The sequence below is a fragment of the Oncorhynchus clarkii genome, chromosome 23, assembly GCF_045791955.1.
Source record: "Oncorhynchus clarkii lewisi isolate Uvic-CL-2024 chromosome 23, UVic_Ocla_1.0, whole genome shotgun sequence".
NCBI lineage: Eukaryota > Metazoa > Chordata > Actinopteri > Salmoniformes > Salmonidae > Oncorhynchus > Oncorhynchus clarkii.
Window position 1 is genome coordinate 42,864,351 of NC_092169.1, and position 15,728 is coordinate 42,880,078.

The following is a 15,728-nucleotide window of genomic DNA, read 5'->3' on the forward strand; positions in this document are numbered from 1 at the left end:
CTGGACATCCTCCTCCTTGCCATAAAAGTGACAGTTCCTCTAGTGAGAGTGCTTGCACTCCTCCTACTCTTCAGAAGAGTGACAGTTACTCTAGTAAGTGTGCTGGACCCCGTCCTCCTCCCCAGAAGACTGACAGGTCCTCAACTGAGAGTGCTTGCCCTCCTGCTTCTCTTCAGAAAGTGACAGTTCCTCTAGTGAGAGTGCTGGCCCTCCTCCTCCTCCTCTTTAGAAGAGTGACAGTTCCTCTATTGAGAGTGCTGGCTCTCCTCCTCCTCTTCAGAAGAGTGGCAGTTCCTTTAGTAAGAGTGCTGTCCCTCCTCCTCCTCCTCTCCAGAAGAGTGACAGTTCCTCTAATGAGAGTGCTGGCCTTCCTCCTCCTCCTCGCCAGAAGAGATACAGTTACTCTAGTGAGAGTGCTGGCCCTCCTCTTCCTCTTCAGACGAGTGACAGTTCCTCTAGTGAGTGTGCTGGCCCTCCTCCTCCTCCTCTCCAGAAGAGTGACAGTTCCTCTATTGAGAGTGCTGGCCCTCCTCCGACGACGACGACTCTCCAGACGAGTGACAGTTCCTCTAGTGAGAGTGCTGGCCATCCTTCTCCTCCTCTCCAGAAGATTGACAGTTCCTCTAGTCAGAGTGCTGGCCCTCATTCTCCTCCTCCTCTCCAGAAGAGTGACAGATCCTCTAGTCAGAGTGCTGGACCTCCTCGTCCTCCTTGCCATAAAAGTGACATTTCCTCTAGTGAGAGTGCTGGCGCTCCTTCTCCTCCTCTCCAGACGAGTGACATTTCATCTAGTGAGAGTGCTGGCCCTCCTTCTCCTCCTCTCCAGACGAGTGACAGTTCCTCTAGTGAGAGTGCTGGCCCTCCTCCTCCTCCTCCCCAGAAGAGTGACAGTTCCTCTATTGAGAGTGCTGGCCCTCCTCCTCCTCCGCCTCTCCAGACGAGTGACAGTTCCTCTAGTGAGAGTGCTGGCCCTCCTTCTCCTCCTCTCCAGAAGAGTGACAGTTCCTCTAGTGAAAGTGCTGGCCTTCCTCCTCCTCCTCCGCATCTCCAGACGAGTGACAGTTCCTCCTAAAAGTGACAGTTCTTCTAGTAAGAGTGCTGGACCTCCTCCTCCTCTTCAGAATAGTGACAGGTCCTCTAGTGAGAGTGCTGGCCCTCCTTCTACTCCTCTTCAGAAGAGTGATAGTTCCTCTAGTGAGAGTGCTGGCCCTCATTCTCCTCCTCGCCAGAAGAGTGACAGTTCCTCTAGTCAGAGTGCTGGACCTCCTCCTCGCCATAAAAGTGACAGTTCCTCAAGTGAGAGTGCTGGCCCTCCTCCTCCTCTTCTCCAGAAGAGTGATAGTTCATCTAGTGAGTGTGCCGTCCTTCCTCCTCCTCCTCGCCAGGAGAGTGACAGTTCCTCTAGTGAGAGTGCTGGCACTCCTCTTCAGAAGAGTGACAGGTCCTCTAGTGAGAGTGCAGGCCCTCCTCCTCCTCTTCAGAAAAGTGACAGTTCCTCTATTGAGAGTGCTGGCCCTCCTCATCCACCTCTCCAGAAGAGTGACAGTTCCTCTAGTCCGAATGCTGGACCTCCTCCTCCTCCTCGCCATAAAAGTGACAGTTCTTCTAGTAAGTGTGCTGACCCTCCTTCTCCTCTTCTCCAAAAGATTGATCGTTCATCTAGTGAGAGTGCCGGCCCACCTCCTCCTCCACGCCAGAATAGTTACAGTTCCTCTAGTCAGAGTGCTGGCCCTCCTCCTCCTCCTCCTCCTCCTCAGAAGAGTGACAGTTCCTCAAGTGAGAGTGCTTGTCCTCCTCCTTCTCTCCAGAAAAGTGACAGTTCCTCTAGTCAGAGTGCTGGCCCTCCTTCTCCTTCTCTTCGGAAGAGTGACAGTTCCTCTAGTCCGAGTGCTGGACCTCCTCCTCCTCCTCGCCATAAAAGTGATAGTTAATCTAGTGAGAGTGCCGGCCCACCTCCTCCTCCTCCTCAGAAAAGTGACAGTTCCTCTAGTAAGAGTGCTGGCCCTCCTCCTCCTCCTCTCCAGAAGAGTGACAGTTCCTCTATTGAGAGTGCTGGCCATCCTCCTCCTCTTCAGAAGAGTGACAGCGCCTCTAGTAAGAGTGCTGGCCCTCCTCCTCCTCGCCAGAAGAATGACAGTTCCTCTAGTGAGAGTGCTGGCCCTCCTCCTCCTCCTCTCCAGAAGAGTGACAGTTCCTCTATTGAGAGTGCTGGCCCTCCTCCGACGACGACTCTCCAGACGAGTGACAGTTCCTCTAGTGAGAGTGCTGGCCATCCTTCTCCTCCTCTCCAGAAGATTGACAGTTCCTCTAGTCAGAGTGCTGGCCCTCATTATCCTCCTCCTCTCCAGAAGAGTGACAGATCCTCTAGTCAGAGTGCTGGACCTCCTCGTCCTCCTTGCCATAAAAGTGACATTTCCTCTAGTGAGAGTGCTGGCGCTCCTTCTCCTCCTCTCCAGACGAGTGACATTTCATCTAGTGAGAGTGCTGGCCCTCCTTCTCCTCCTCTCCAGACGAGTGACAGTTCCTCTAGTGAGAGTGCTGGCCCTCCTCCTCCTCCTCTCCAGAAGAGTGACAGTTCCTCTATTGAGAGTGCTGGCCCTCCTCCTCCTCCGCCTCTCCAGACGAGTGACAGTTCCTCAAGTGAGAGTGCTGGCCCTCCTCCTCCTCTTCTCCAGAAGAGTGATAGTTCATCTAGTGAGTGTGCCGTCCTTCCTCCTCCTCCTCGCCAGGAGAGTGACAGTTCCTCTAGTGAGAGTGCTGGCACTCCTCTTCAGAAGAGTGACAGGTCCTCTAGTGAGAGTGCAGGCCCTCCTCCTCCTCTTCAGAAAAGTGACAGTTCCTCTATTGAGAGTGCTGGCCCTCCTCATCCACCTCTCCAGAAGAGTGACAGTTCCTCTAGTCCGAATGCTGGACCTCCTCCTCCTCCTCGCCATAAAAGTGACAGTTCTTCTAGTAAGTGTGCTGACCCTCCTTCTCCTCTTCTCCAAAAGATTGATCGTTCATCTAGTGAGAGTGCCGGCCCACCTCCTCCTCCACGCCAGAATAGTTACAGTTCCTCTAGTCAGAGTGCTGGCCCTCCTCCTCCTCCTCCTCCTCCTCAGAAGAGTGACAGTTCCTCAAGTGAGAGTGCTTGTCCTCCTCCTTCTCTCCAGAAAAGTGACAGTTCCTCTAGTCAGAGTGCTGGCCCTCCTTCTCCTTCTCTTCGGAAGAGTGACAGTTCCTCTAGTCCGAGTGCTGGACCTCCTCCTCCTCCTCGCCATAAAAGTGATAGTTAATCTAGTGAGAGTGCCGGCCCACCTCCTCCTCCTCCTCAGAAAAGTGACAGTTCCTCTAGTAAGAGTGCTGGCCCTCCTCCTCCTCCTCTCCAGAAGAGTGACAGTTCCTCTATTGAGAGTGCTGGCCATCCTCCTCCTCTTCAGAAGAGTGACAGCGCCTCTAGTAAGAGTGCTGGCCCTCCTCCTCCTCGCCAGAAGAATGACAGTTCCTCTAGTGAGAGTGCTGGCCCTCCTCCTCCTCCTCTCCAGAAGAGTGACAGTTCCTCTATTGAGAGTGCTGGCCCTCCTCCGACGACGACTCTCCAGACGAGTGACAGTTCCTCTAGTGAGAGTGCTGGCCATCCTTCTCCTCCTCTCCAGAAGATTGACAGTTCCTCTAGTCAGAGTGCTGGCCCTCATTCTCCTCCTCCTCTCCAGAAGAGTGACAGATCCTCTAGTCAGAGTGCTGGACCTCCTCGTCCTCCTTGCCATAAAAGTGACATTTCCTCTAGTGAGAGTGCTGGCGCTCCTTCTCCTCCTCTCCAGACGAGTGACATTTCATCTAGTGAGAGTGCTGGCCCTCCTTCTCCTCCTCTCCAGACGAGTGACAGTTCCTCTAGTGAGAGTGCTGGCCCTCCTCCTCCTCCTCTCCAGAAGAGTGACAGTTCCTCTATTGAGAGTGCTGGCCCTCCTCCTCCTCCGCCTCTCCAGACGAGTGACAGTTCCTCTAGTGAGAGTGCTGGCCCTCCTTCTCCTCCTCTCCAGAAGAGTGACAGTTCCTCTAGTGAAAGTGCTGGCCTTCCTCCTCCTCCTCCGCATCTCCAGACGAGTGACAGTTCCTCCTAAAAGTGACAGTTCTTCTAGTAAGAGTGCTGGACCTCCTCCTCCTCTTCAGAATAGTGACAGGTCCTCTAGTGAGAGTGCTGGCCCTCCTTCTACTCCTCTTCAGAAGAGTGATAGTTCCTCTAGTGAGAGTGCTGGCCCTCATTCTCCTCCTCGCCAGAAGAGTGACAGTTCCTCTAGTCAGAGTGCTGGACCTCCTCCTCGCCATAAAAGTGACAGTTCCTCAAGTGAGAGTGCTGGCCCTCCTCCTCCTCTTCTCCAGAAGAGTGATAGTTCATCTAGTGAGTGTGCCGTCCTTCCTCCTCCTCCTCGCCAGGAGAGTGACAGTTCCTCTAGTGAGAGTGCTGGCACTCCTCTTCAGAAGAGTGACAGGTCCTCTAGTGAGAGTGCAGGCCCTCCTCCTCCTCTTCAGAAAAGTGACAGTTCCTCTATTGAGAGTGCTGGCCCTCCTCATCCACCTCTCCAGAAGAGTGACAGTTCCTCTAGTCCGAATGCTGGACCTCCTCCTCCTCCTCGCCATAAAAGTGACAGTTCTTCTAGTAAGTGTGCTGACCCTCCTTCTCCTCTTCTCCAAAAGATTGATCGTTCATCTAGTGAGAGTGCCGGCCCACCTCCTCCTCCACGCCAGAATAGTTACAGTTCCTCTAGTCAGAGTGCTGGCCCTCCTCCTCCTCCTCCTCCTCCTCAGAAGAGTGACAGTTCCTCAAGTGAGAGTGCTTGTCCTCCTCCTTCTCTCCAGAAAAGTGACAGTTCCTCTAGTCAGAGTGCTGGCCCTCCTTCTCCTTCTCTTCGGAAGAGTGACAGTTCCTCTAGTCCGAGTGCTGGACCTCCTCCTCCTCCTCGCCATAAAAGTGATAGTTAATCTAGTGAGAGTGCCGGCCCACCTCCTCCTCCTCCTCAGAAAAGTGACAGTTCCTCTAGTAAGAGTGCTGGCCCTCCTCCTCCTCCTCTCCAGAAGAGTGACAGTTCCTCTATTGAGAGTGCTGGCCATCCTCCTCCTCTTCAGAAGAGTGACAGCGCCTCTAGTAAGAGTGCTGGCCCTCCTCCTCCTCGCCAGAAGAATGACAGTTCCTCTAGTGAGAGTGCTGGCCCTCCTCCTCCTCCTCTCCAGAAGAGTGACAGTTCCTCTATTGAGAGTGCTGGCCCTCCTCCGACGACGACTCTCCAGACGAGTGACAGTTCCTCTAGTGAGAGTGCTGGCCATCCTTCTCCTCCTCTCCAGAAGATTGACAGTTCCTCTAGTCAGAGTGCTGGCCCTCATTATCCTCCTCCTCTCCAGAAGAGTGACAGATCCTCTAGTCAGAGTGCTGGACCTCCTTGTCCTCCTTGCCATAAAAGTGACATTTCCTCTAGTGAGAGTGCTGGCGCTCCTTCTCCTCCTCTCCAGACGAGTGACATTTCATCTAGTGAGAGTGCTGGCCCTCCTTCTCCTCCTCTCCAGAAGAGTGACATTTCATCTAGTGATAGTGCTGGCCCTCCTTCTCCTCCTCTCCAGAAGAGTGACAGTTCCTCTAGTGAAAGTGCTGGCCTTCCTCCTCCTCCTCCGCCTCTCCAGACGAGTGACAGTTCTTCTAGTGAGAGTGCTGGCCCTCCTCATCCTCCTTGCCATAAAAGTTACATTTCCTCTAGTGAGAGTGCCGGCCCTCCTCCTCCCCTTCAGAAAAGTGACAGTTCTTCCAGTGAGAGTGCCGGCCCTCCTCCTCCTCCTCTCCAGAAGATTGACAGTTCCTCTATTAAGAGTGCTGGCCCTCCTCCTTCACCTCTCCAGAAGAGTGACCGTTCCTCTAGTCCGAGTGCTGGACCTCCTCCTCCTCTCCAGAAGATTGACAGTTCCTCTATTGAGAGCGCTGGCCCTCCTCATTCACCTCTCCAGAAGAGTGACAGTTCCTCTAGTCCGAGTGCTGGACCTCCTCCTCGTCCTCGCCATAAAAGGGACAGTTCTTCTAGTAAGAATGCTGGCCCTCTTTCTCCTCTTCTCCAGAAGATTGATAGTTCATCTAGTGAGAGTGCCGGCCCACCTCCTCCTCCACGCCAGAATAGGTACAGTTCCTCTAGTCAGAGTGCTGGCCCTCCTCCTCCTCCTCCTCAGAAGAGTGACAGTTCCTCAAGTGAGAGTGCTGGCCCTCCTCCTCCTCCTCCGCCTCTCCAGACGAGTGACAGTTCCTCTAGTGAGAGTGCTGGCCCTCCTCCTCCTCCTCTCCAGAAGAGTGACAGTTCCTCTATTGAGAGTGCTGGCCCTCCTCCTCCTCCGCCTCTCCAGACGAGTGACAGTTCCTCTAGTGAGAGTGCTGGCCCTCCTTCTCCTCCTCTCCAGAAGAGTGACAGTTCCTCTAGTGAAAGTGCTGGCCTTCCTCCTCCTCCTCCGCATCTCCAGACGAGTGACAGTTCCTCCTAAAAGTGACAGTTCTTCTAGTAAGAGTGCTGGACCTCCTCCTCCTCTTCAGAATAGTGACAGGTCCTCTAGTGAGAGTGCTGGCCCTCCTTCTACTCCTCTTCAGAAGAGTGATAGTTCCTCTAGTGAGAGTGCTGGCCCTCATTCTCCTCCTCGCCAGAAGAGTGACAGTTCCTCTAGTCAGAGTGCTGGACCTCCTCCTCGCCATAAAAGTGACAGTTCCTCAAGTGAGAGTGCTGGCCCTCCTCCTCCTCTTCTCCAGAAGAGTGATAGTTCATCTAGTGAGTGTGCCGTCCTTCCTCCTCCTCCTCGCCAGAAGAGTGACAGTTCCTCTAGTGAGAGTGCTGGCACTCCTCCTCTTCAGAAGAGTGACAGGTCCTCTAGTATGAGTGCTGACCCTCCTCCTTCTCTCCAGAAAAGTGATAGTTCCTCTAGTCAGAGTGCTGGCCCTCCTTCTCCTTCTCGCCAGAAAAGTGAAAGTTCCTCTAGTCCGAATGCTGGCCCCCCTCCTCCTCCTCGCCATAAAAGTGACAGTTATTCTAGTGAGAGTGCAGGCCCTCCTCCTCCTCTTCAGAAAAGTGACAGTTCCTCTATTGAGAGTGCTGGCCCTCCTCATCCACCTCTCCAGAAGAGTGACAGTTCCTCTAGTCCGAATGCTGGACCTCCTCCTCCTCCTCGCCATAAAAGTGACAGTTCTTCTAGTAAGTGTGCTGACCCTCCTTCTCCTCTTCTCCAAAAGATTGATCGTTCATCTAGTGAGAGTGCCGGCCCACCTCCTCCTCCACGCCAGAATAGTTACAGTTCCTCTAGTCAGAGTGCTGGCCCTCCTCCTCCTCCTCCTCCTCCTCAGAAGAGTGACAGTTCCTCAAGTGAGAGTGCTTGCCCTCCTCCTTCTCTCCAGAAAAGTGACAGTTACTCTAGTCAGAGTGCTGGCCCTCCTTCTCCTTCTCTTCAGAAGAGTGACAGTTCCTCTAGTCCGAGTGCTGGACCTCCTCCTCCTCCTCGCCATAAAAGTGATAGTTCATCTAGTGAGAGTGCCGGCCCACCTCCTCCTCCTCCTCAGAAAAGTGACAGTTCCTCTAGTAAGAGTGCTGGCCCTCCTCCTCCTCCTCTCCAGAAGAGTGACAGTTCCTCTATTGAGAGTGCTGGCCATCCTCCTCCTCTTCAGAAGAGTGACAGCGCCTCTAGTAAGAGTGCTGGCCCTCCTCCTCCTCGCCAGAAGAATGACAGTTCCTCTAGTGAGAGTGCTGGCCCTCCTCCTCCTCACCAGAAGAGTGACATGGCCTCTAGTCAGAGTGCTGGCCCTCCTCCTCCTCTTCAGAATAGTGACAGTTCCTCTAGTGAGAGTGCTAGCCCTCCTCCTCCTCCTCTCCAGAAGAGTGATAGTTCCTCTAGTGAGAGTGCTGGCCCTCCTCCTCCTCACCAGAAGAGTGTCAGGGCCTGTAGTCAGAGTGCTGACACTCCTCCTCCTCTTCAGAATAGTGACAGTTCCTCTAGTGAGAGTGCTGGCCCTCCCCCTCCTCTCCAGAAGAGTGACAGTTCCTCTACTTAGAGTACTGGCCTTCCTCCTCTTCCATAATACCAAGCTGAATACTGCCTGAGACCCAGTGGAGCTCATGAGAGTGATACCCCTTCTGAGAACACTTCTAAGCCTATGATTGATGAGACGGATAGCCCCAACAGCGGGGAGTCTGAGTTCCAATGTGTAATATAATGGGCTACCAGTAAATACTGTACAGTGCATTCGGAAAGTATTCAGACCCCTTGACTTTTTCCATATTATTACAGCATTTTTTTTCTTTCAGCAATCTGTGCACAATATCCCATAATGTCAAAGAGAAAACAGGTTCGTAGAGCTTGTAGCGTCATACCCAAGAAGACTCAATGCTGTCATCGCTGCCAAAGGTGCTTCAACAAAGTACTGAGGAAAGGGTCTGAATACTTATGTAAATGTGATATTTCAGTTTTTTATTTTTAATAAAAATATTTCTAAAAACTTGTTTTTGCTTTGACATTATGGGGAATTGTGTTTAGATTGATGACGGAAAAAAAACAAATGAGTCATTTTCAGAATAAGGCTGTAACGTAACAAAATGTGAAAAAGGTCAAGGGGTCTGAATACTTTCCGAAGCCACTATAGCCTAAGGATAATCTAGTAGGCTAGACTCTATTGTCTGCATAATGAAACAATCCCTAGTAAGCTATTGTTTTTATGGTGTACTGATTATATAATTTGGCATTAATATAATGGTTTGATGGTGTACTGATTATATTATTTGGCATTAATATAATGGTTTGATGGTGTACTGATTATATTATTTGGCATTAATATAATGGTTTGATGGTGGATTGATTGTAATATTTGGCATTATAGAATGGTTTGATGGTGGATTGATTGTAATTTTTGGCATTATAGAATGGTTTGATGGTGGATTGATTGTAATATTTGGCATTATAGAATGGTTTGATGGTGGATTGATTGTAATATTTGGCATAATAGAATGGTTTGGTGGTGGATTGATTGTAATATTTGGCATTATAGAATGGTTTGATGGTGTACTGATTATATTATTTGGCATTAATACAATGGTTTGATGGTGGATTGATTGTAATATTTGGCATTATAGAATGGTTTGATGGTGGATTGATTGTAATATTTGGCATTAATATAATGGTTTGATGGTGGATTGATTGTAATATTTGGCATTAATAGAATGGTTTGATGGTGTACTGATTATATAATTTGGCATTAATATAATGGTTTGATGGTGTACTGATTATATTATTTGGCATTAATATAATGGTTTGATGGTGTACTGATTATATTATTTGGCATTAATACAATGGTTTGATGGTGGATTGATTGTAATATTTGGCATTATAGAATGGTTTGATGGTGGATTGATTGTAATATTTGGCATTAATAGAATGGTTTGATGGTGGATTGATTGTAATATTTGGCATTATAGAATGGTTTGATGGTGGATTGATTGTAATATTTGGCATAATAGAATGGTTTGATGGTGGATTGATTGTAATATTTGGCATTATAGAATGGTTTGATGGTGGATTGATTGTAATATTTGGCATTAATAGAATGGTTTGATGGTGGATTGATTGTAATATTTGGCATTATAGAATGGTTTGATGGTGGATTGATTGTAATATTTGGCATAATAGAATGGTTTGATGGTGGATTGATTGTAATATTTGGCATAATAGAATGGTTTGATGGTGGATTGATTGTAATATTTGGCATTATAGAATGGTTTGATGGTGGATTGATTGTAATTTTGGGCATAATAGAATGGTTTGATGGTGGATTGATTGTAATATTTGGCATTATAGAATGGTTTTATGGTGGATTGATTGTAATATTTGGCATTAATAGAATGGTTTGATGGTGGATTGATTGTAATATTTGGCATTAATAGTGGTTTTACACAGCATTCTATGAAGGGATGAGACATGTTCGATATCACAACAGTGTTTTAAACCAATGACTTCACTGCATTTAAACACATAAGAGAAGTAGTGAGAGGGAGGAGAGAACAGTGTTGTGGCAGTGCATAAAGAGGGAGGAGAGAACAGTGTTGTGGCAGTAGAGAAAGAGGAAGGAGAGAACAGTGGTGTGGCAGTAGAGAAAGAGGGAGCAGAGAACAGTGTTGTGGCAGTAGAGAAAGAGGAAGGAGAGAACCGTGTTGTGGCAGTAGAGAAAGAGGGAGGAGAGAACAGTGTTGTGGCAGTAGTGAGAGGAAGGATGACAGTGTTTTGGCAGTAGAGAAAGAGGAAGGAGGACAGTGTTTTGGCAGTAGAGAAAGAGGGAGGAGAGAACAGTGTTGTGGCAGTAGAGAAAGAGGGAGGAGAGAACAGTGTTGTGGCAGTAGAGAACGAGGGAGGAGAGAACAGTGTTGTGGCAGTAGAGAACGAGGGAGGAGAGAACAGTGTTGTGGCAGTAGAGAAAGAGGGAGGAGAGAACAGTGGTGTGGCAGTAGAGAAAGAGGAAGGAGAGAACAGTGGTGTGGCAGTAGAGAAAGAGGGAGGAGAGAACAGTGGTGTGGCAGTAGAGAAAGAGGGAGGAGAGAACAGTGGTGTGGCAGTAGAGAAAGAGGGAGGAGAGAACAGTGGTGTGGCAGTAGAGAAAGAGGGAGGAGAGAACAGTGGTGTGGCAGTAGAGAAAGAGGGAGGAGAGAACAGTGGTGTGGCAGTAGAGAAAGAGGGAGGAGAGAACAGTGTTGTGGCAGTAGAGAAAGAGGGAGGAGAGAACAGTGTTGTGGCAGTAGAGAACGAGGGAGGAGAGAACAGTGTTGTGGCAGTAGAGAACGAGGGAGGAGAGAACAGTGTTGTGGCAGTAGAGAAAGAGGGAGGAGAGAACAGTGGTGTGGCAGTAGAGAAAGAGGGAGGAGAGAACAGTGGTGTGGCAGTAGAGAAAGAGGGAGGAGAGAACAGTGGTGTGGCAGTAGAGAAAGAGGAAAGAGAGAACATCGTTGTGGCAGTAGAGAAAGAGGGAGGAGAGAACAGTGTTGTGGCAGTAGAGAAAGAGGGAGGAGAGAACAGTGGTGTGGCAGTAGAGAAAGAGGGAGGAGAGAACAGTGGTGTGGCAGTAGAGAAAGAGGAAAGAGAGAACATCGTTGTGGCAGTAGAGAAAGAGGGAGGAGAGAACAGTGGTGTGGCAGTAGAGAAAGAGGGAGGAGAGAACAGTGGTGTGGCAGTAGAGAAAGAGGGAGGAGAGAACAGTGGTGTGGCAGTAGAGAAAGAGGGAGGAGAGAACAGTGGTGTGGCAGTAGAGAAAGAGGGAGGAGAGAACAGTGGTGTGGCAGTAGAGAAAGAGGGAGGAGAGAACAGTGGTGTGGCAGTAGAGAAAGAGGAAAGAGAGAACATCGTTGTGGCAGTAGAGAAAGAGGGAGGAGAGAACAGTGGTGTGGCAGTAGAGAAAGAGGGAGGAGAGAACAGTGGTGTGGCAGTAGAGAAAGAGGGAGGAGAGAACAGTGGTGTGGCAGTAGAGAAAGAGGGAGGAGAGAACAGTGGTGTGGCAGTAGAGAAAGAGGGAGGAGAGAACAGTGGTGTGGCAGTAGAGAAAGAGGGAGGAGAGAACAGTGGTGTGGCAGTAGAGAAAGAGGGAGGAGAGAACAGTGGTGTGGCAGTAGAGAAAGAGGAAGGAGAGAACAGTGGTGTGGCAGTAGAGAAAGAGGGAGGAGAGAACAGTGGTGTGGCAGTAGAGAAAGAGGGAGGAGAGAACAGTGGTGTGGCAGTAGAGAAAGAGGGAGGAGAGAACAGTGGTGTGGCAGTAGAGAAAGAGGGAGGAGAGAACAGTGGTGTGGCAGTAGAGAAAGAGGGAGGAGAGAACAGTGGTGTGGCAGTAGAGAAAGAGGGAGGAGAGAACAGTGGTGTGGCAGTAGAGAAAGAGGGAGGAGAGAACAGTGGTGTGGCAGTAGAGAAAGAGGAAAGAGAGAACATCGTTGTGGCAGTAGAGAAAGAGGGAGCAGAGAACATCGTTGTGGCAGTAGAGAAAAAGGGAGGAGAGGAACAGTGGTGTGGGGGTAGACAGTCACCTCTATGCAATTCACTGATCTAGTCATTGTTTCCAACAGGACAGAGAGAGTAGAGGGACACACATGGATCCGTCATTTTTATACTTAGTCTTCATGTGTGTCATTTGTTAGTATGCACACTGATTGCATTCTAAGTTGATACTAAGTGGAGAGTTTGAGTACACCAACAGTAGACATACAGTAGACAGAAAGACAGACAGTTGACAGACAGTAGACAGACGGTAGTCAGACAGACTGTAGACAGAAAGACAGTAGACAGACAGACAGTAGACAGTCAGTAGACAGTAGATAAACAGACAGACAGTAGACAGACAGTAGATACACAGACAGACAGTTGACAGGCACGGTAGACAGACAGACTGTAGACAGACAGACAGTAGACAGTCAGTAGACAGACAGTAGATAAACAGACAGATAGTAGACAGACAGTAGATAAACAGACAGACAGTTGACAGACACGGTAGACAGACAGACTGTAGACAGACAGACAGTAGACAGTCAGTAGACAGAAAGACTGTAGACAGCCAGTAGATAGATAGATAAACAGACAGACAGACAGTAGACAGGCAGACAGTAGACAGACAGACAGTAGACAGGTAGTAGACAGAGATGGTAGACAGACAGTAGACAGACACGGTACTCAGACAGACTGTAGACAGACAGACTGTACACAGACAGACTGTAGACAGAAAGACTGTAGACAGAAAGACAGACAGACAGACAGACAGACAGACAGATTTAACTGACTGAGTCATAGTATTGCTCACAATCCTCATGCCTCTCTCTCTGCCTTGCGGTACGTAGAGAGAATAGTCTCTAACAGCAGAAATCCCTCTCCCTCTGACACTAGTTCTGAGCTCTGCACTGCTCTGTCTGTCTGTGCTCCAATAACACCACTGCACTGGTATTCTGATATCAGCCAGTCACTGTCTGGCGCAGAAGCAGAGCAAATATCTGTGTGTGTGTCTGTCCCTCTCTCTTTGTAACTATGACCTCACTGCATTTGAGTTCAGCTTGGAACATACACTACATGACCAAAAGTATGTGGACACCTGCTTGTCGAACATCTCATTCCAAAACCATGGGCATTAATATTTCTGTATGGACCTCGCTTTGTGCAAGGTGGCATTGTCATGCTGAAACAGGAAAGGGCTTTCCCCAAACTATTGCCACAAAGCTGGAAGCACAGAATCGTCTATAACTAAGGGGCCAAGCTCAAACCATGAAAAACAGCCCCAGACCATTATTCCTCCTCCACCAAACTTTACAGTTGGCACTATGAATTTTGGCAGGTAGCGTACTCCTGGCATCCGCCAAACCCAGATTTGTCCGTCAGACTGCCAGTTGGTGAAACGGGATCTCATCACTCCAGAATGTGTTTCCACTGCTCCAATGGAGTCCAATGGTTGCGATCTTTACACCACTCCAGCCACCGCTTAGCTTTCGCGCATGGCGATCTTAGGCTTATGTGCGTCTGCTCGGCCATAGAAACCCATTTCATGACGCTCCTGACGAACAGTTCTTGCACTGACGTTGCTTCCAGAGGCAGTTTGGAACTCGGTAGTGACTGTTCCAACCCAAGGACAGACGGGCGTCAGCACTTGACGGGCTTCACCACTCGACGGGCTTCAGCACTCGACGGGCTTCAGCACTCGACGGGCTTCACCACTCGACGGGCTTCAGCACTCGACGGGCTTCACCACTCGACGGGCTTCAGCACTCGACGGGCTTCAGCACTCGACGGGCTTCAGCACTCGACGGGCTTCAGCACTCGACGGGCTTCAGCACTCGACGGGCTTCAGCACTCGACGGGCTTCAGCACTCGACGGGCCAGTTCTGTGAGCTTCTGTGGCTTACCACTTCACGGCTGATCTGTTGTTGCTCCTAGACGTTTCCACTTCACAATAACAGCACATATAGTTGACCTGGGCAGCTCTAGCAGGGCAGAAATTTGACAAACTGACTTGTTGGAAAGGTGTCATCCTATGACGGTGCCATGTTGAAAGTCACTGAGTTCTTCAGTAAGGCCATTCTACTGCCAATGAGTGTCTATGGAGATTGCACAACTCTGCGCTCAATTCTATACACATGTCAGCAATGGGTGTGGTTCAAATAGCCAAATCCACTAATTTGAAGGGGTGTCCACATACTGCTGTATATATAGTGTATGTGGGCCTTCTTCACTATTATTATTTTCTAAATCTCTCTCTCTCTGTAGTGATCTAAACTCCTATGGTAAACAAGTACAGCAAGCATCCCTTCCTACAGTATGTCTAAGCAATCATGACATCCATCCACATCTCAGCTTAAGCCCAGACTAAGCATTGGCTTACAATTCAGGTGTCAAACCTAAAGCCACTGAGGCATAATGATTTCCCCTAAGGAAGCAGCACTGTCAGATTCAATGAGATCTGCTTTAGCTGACATCGGCATAGCAGTTGTTTTGACTGTGTCGGAGGAGGAACTACATTAGAGCCGTCAAATCCACCAGCGGCTCCTAGCATTATACCGAAAGCGGACATTGGCTACACGTTGTCACATTAACAGAAATCCCATGCAGCCTTGTTTGAACACTGGAATGTGAGATGTGATCTTCAACTCCATTAGGCTGATAGAAACCCTCATTATTTTGTTTCATGATTTTCAATGTGAGTCATTATTTCTATATAGCCTACACTTTCTCTTCCTGAACTTCTAACGCGAGTGAGACTGATGTGGCTTCATGACAATGATCAAAAGAGCAGCTGCTCACCGATTTGACAGTTCCACCTCTGACAGCACCAAAACATAATTTATGCGTGTCTCGGCTATCGCCGGTTAACGTTTGACCTAGGCCCAAATCTCCACAAGGCTGCGGACTATATCTGGAGACCTTTTCAACAAGCACACGATGAGAAGCTGTAGCTTACCTGTCTCTCCCCACAGGGTGTCAACATTGTTAATCTGAGCTCGTTCCACCTTCTCCTCGTCCTTCTCAACCTTCTCTGGCAGGTCCAGCAGGTAGGACACAATCTGGTTGAAATAATGATACATTTTACACTTCCAAAAAACCCAAACAACTGAAAAATCACTTGCTATTGTGAGCGGCATGCAATACTGGTAGGATCGCAGAGGGATAAACAGTCCACACAATACTGGTAGGATCGCAGAGGGATAAACAGTCCACACAATACTGGTAGGATCGCAAAGGGATAAACAGTCCACACAATACTGGTAGGATCACAGAGGGATAAACAGTCAACACAATACTGGTAGGATCGCAGAGGGATAAACAGTCCACACAATACTGGTAGGATCGCAGAGGGATAAACAGTCCACACACTACTGGTAGGATCGCAGAGGGATAAACAGTCCACACAATACTGGTAGGATCGCAGAGGGATAAACAGTCCACACAATACTGGTAGGATCGCAGAGGGATAAACAGTCCACACAATACTGGTAGGATCGCAGAGGGATAAACAGTCCACACAATACTGGTAGGATCGCAGAGGGATAAACAGTCCACACAATACTGGTAGGATCGCAGAGGGATAAACAGTCCACACAATACTGGTAGGATCGCAGAGGGATAAACAGTCCACACACTGCAGGGAAATTACGGAAAACATGTAAATCCTAGCTGTAGAAAACTGTCAGCTGAGTAAGTAAGGTTGGTGCCAAGCATTATGCTAATAGCAGGAGATG

At 49.2% G+C, this 15,728-nt stretch overlaps 1 protein-coding gene across 1 annotated transcript in view; it reads right to left on the reverse strand.

The window, feature by feature from the left end:
- The window catches only part of LOC139381399 (protein TANC2-like), a 197,753-nt gene that overhangs the window by 24,975 nt on the left and 157,050 nt on the right, over positions 1 to 15,728 (reverse strand). Inside the window, exon 18 of the mRNA XM_071124899.1 lies at positions 14,951 to 15,053. Coding sequence (XP_070981000.1) covers positions 14,951 to 15,053 — 103 coding nt within the window. The remainder of the gene's footprint in view (positions 1 to 14,950; positions 15,054 to 15,728) is intronic.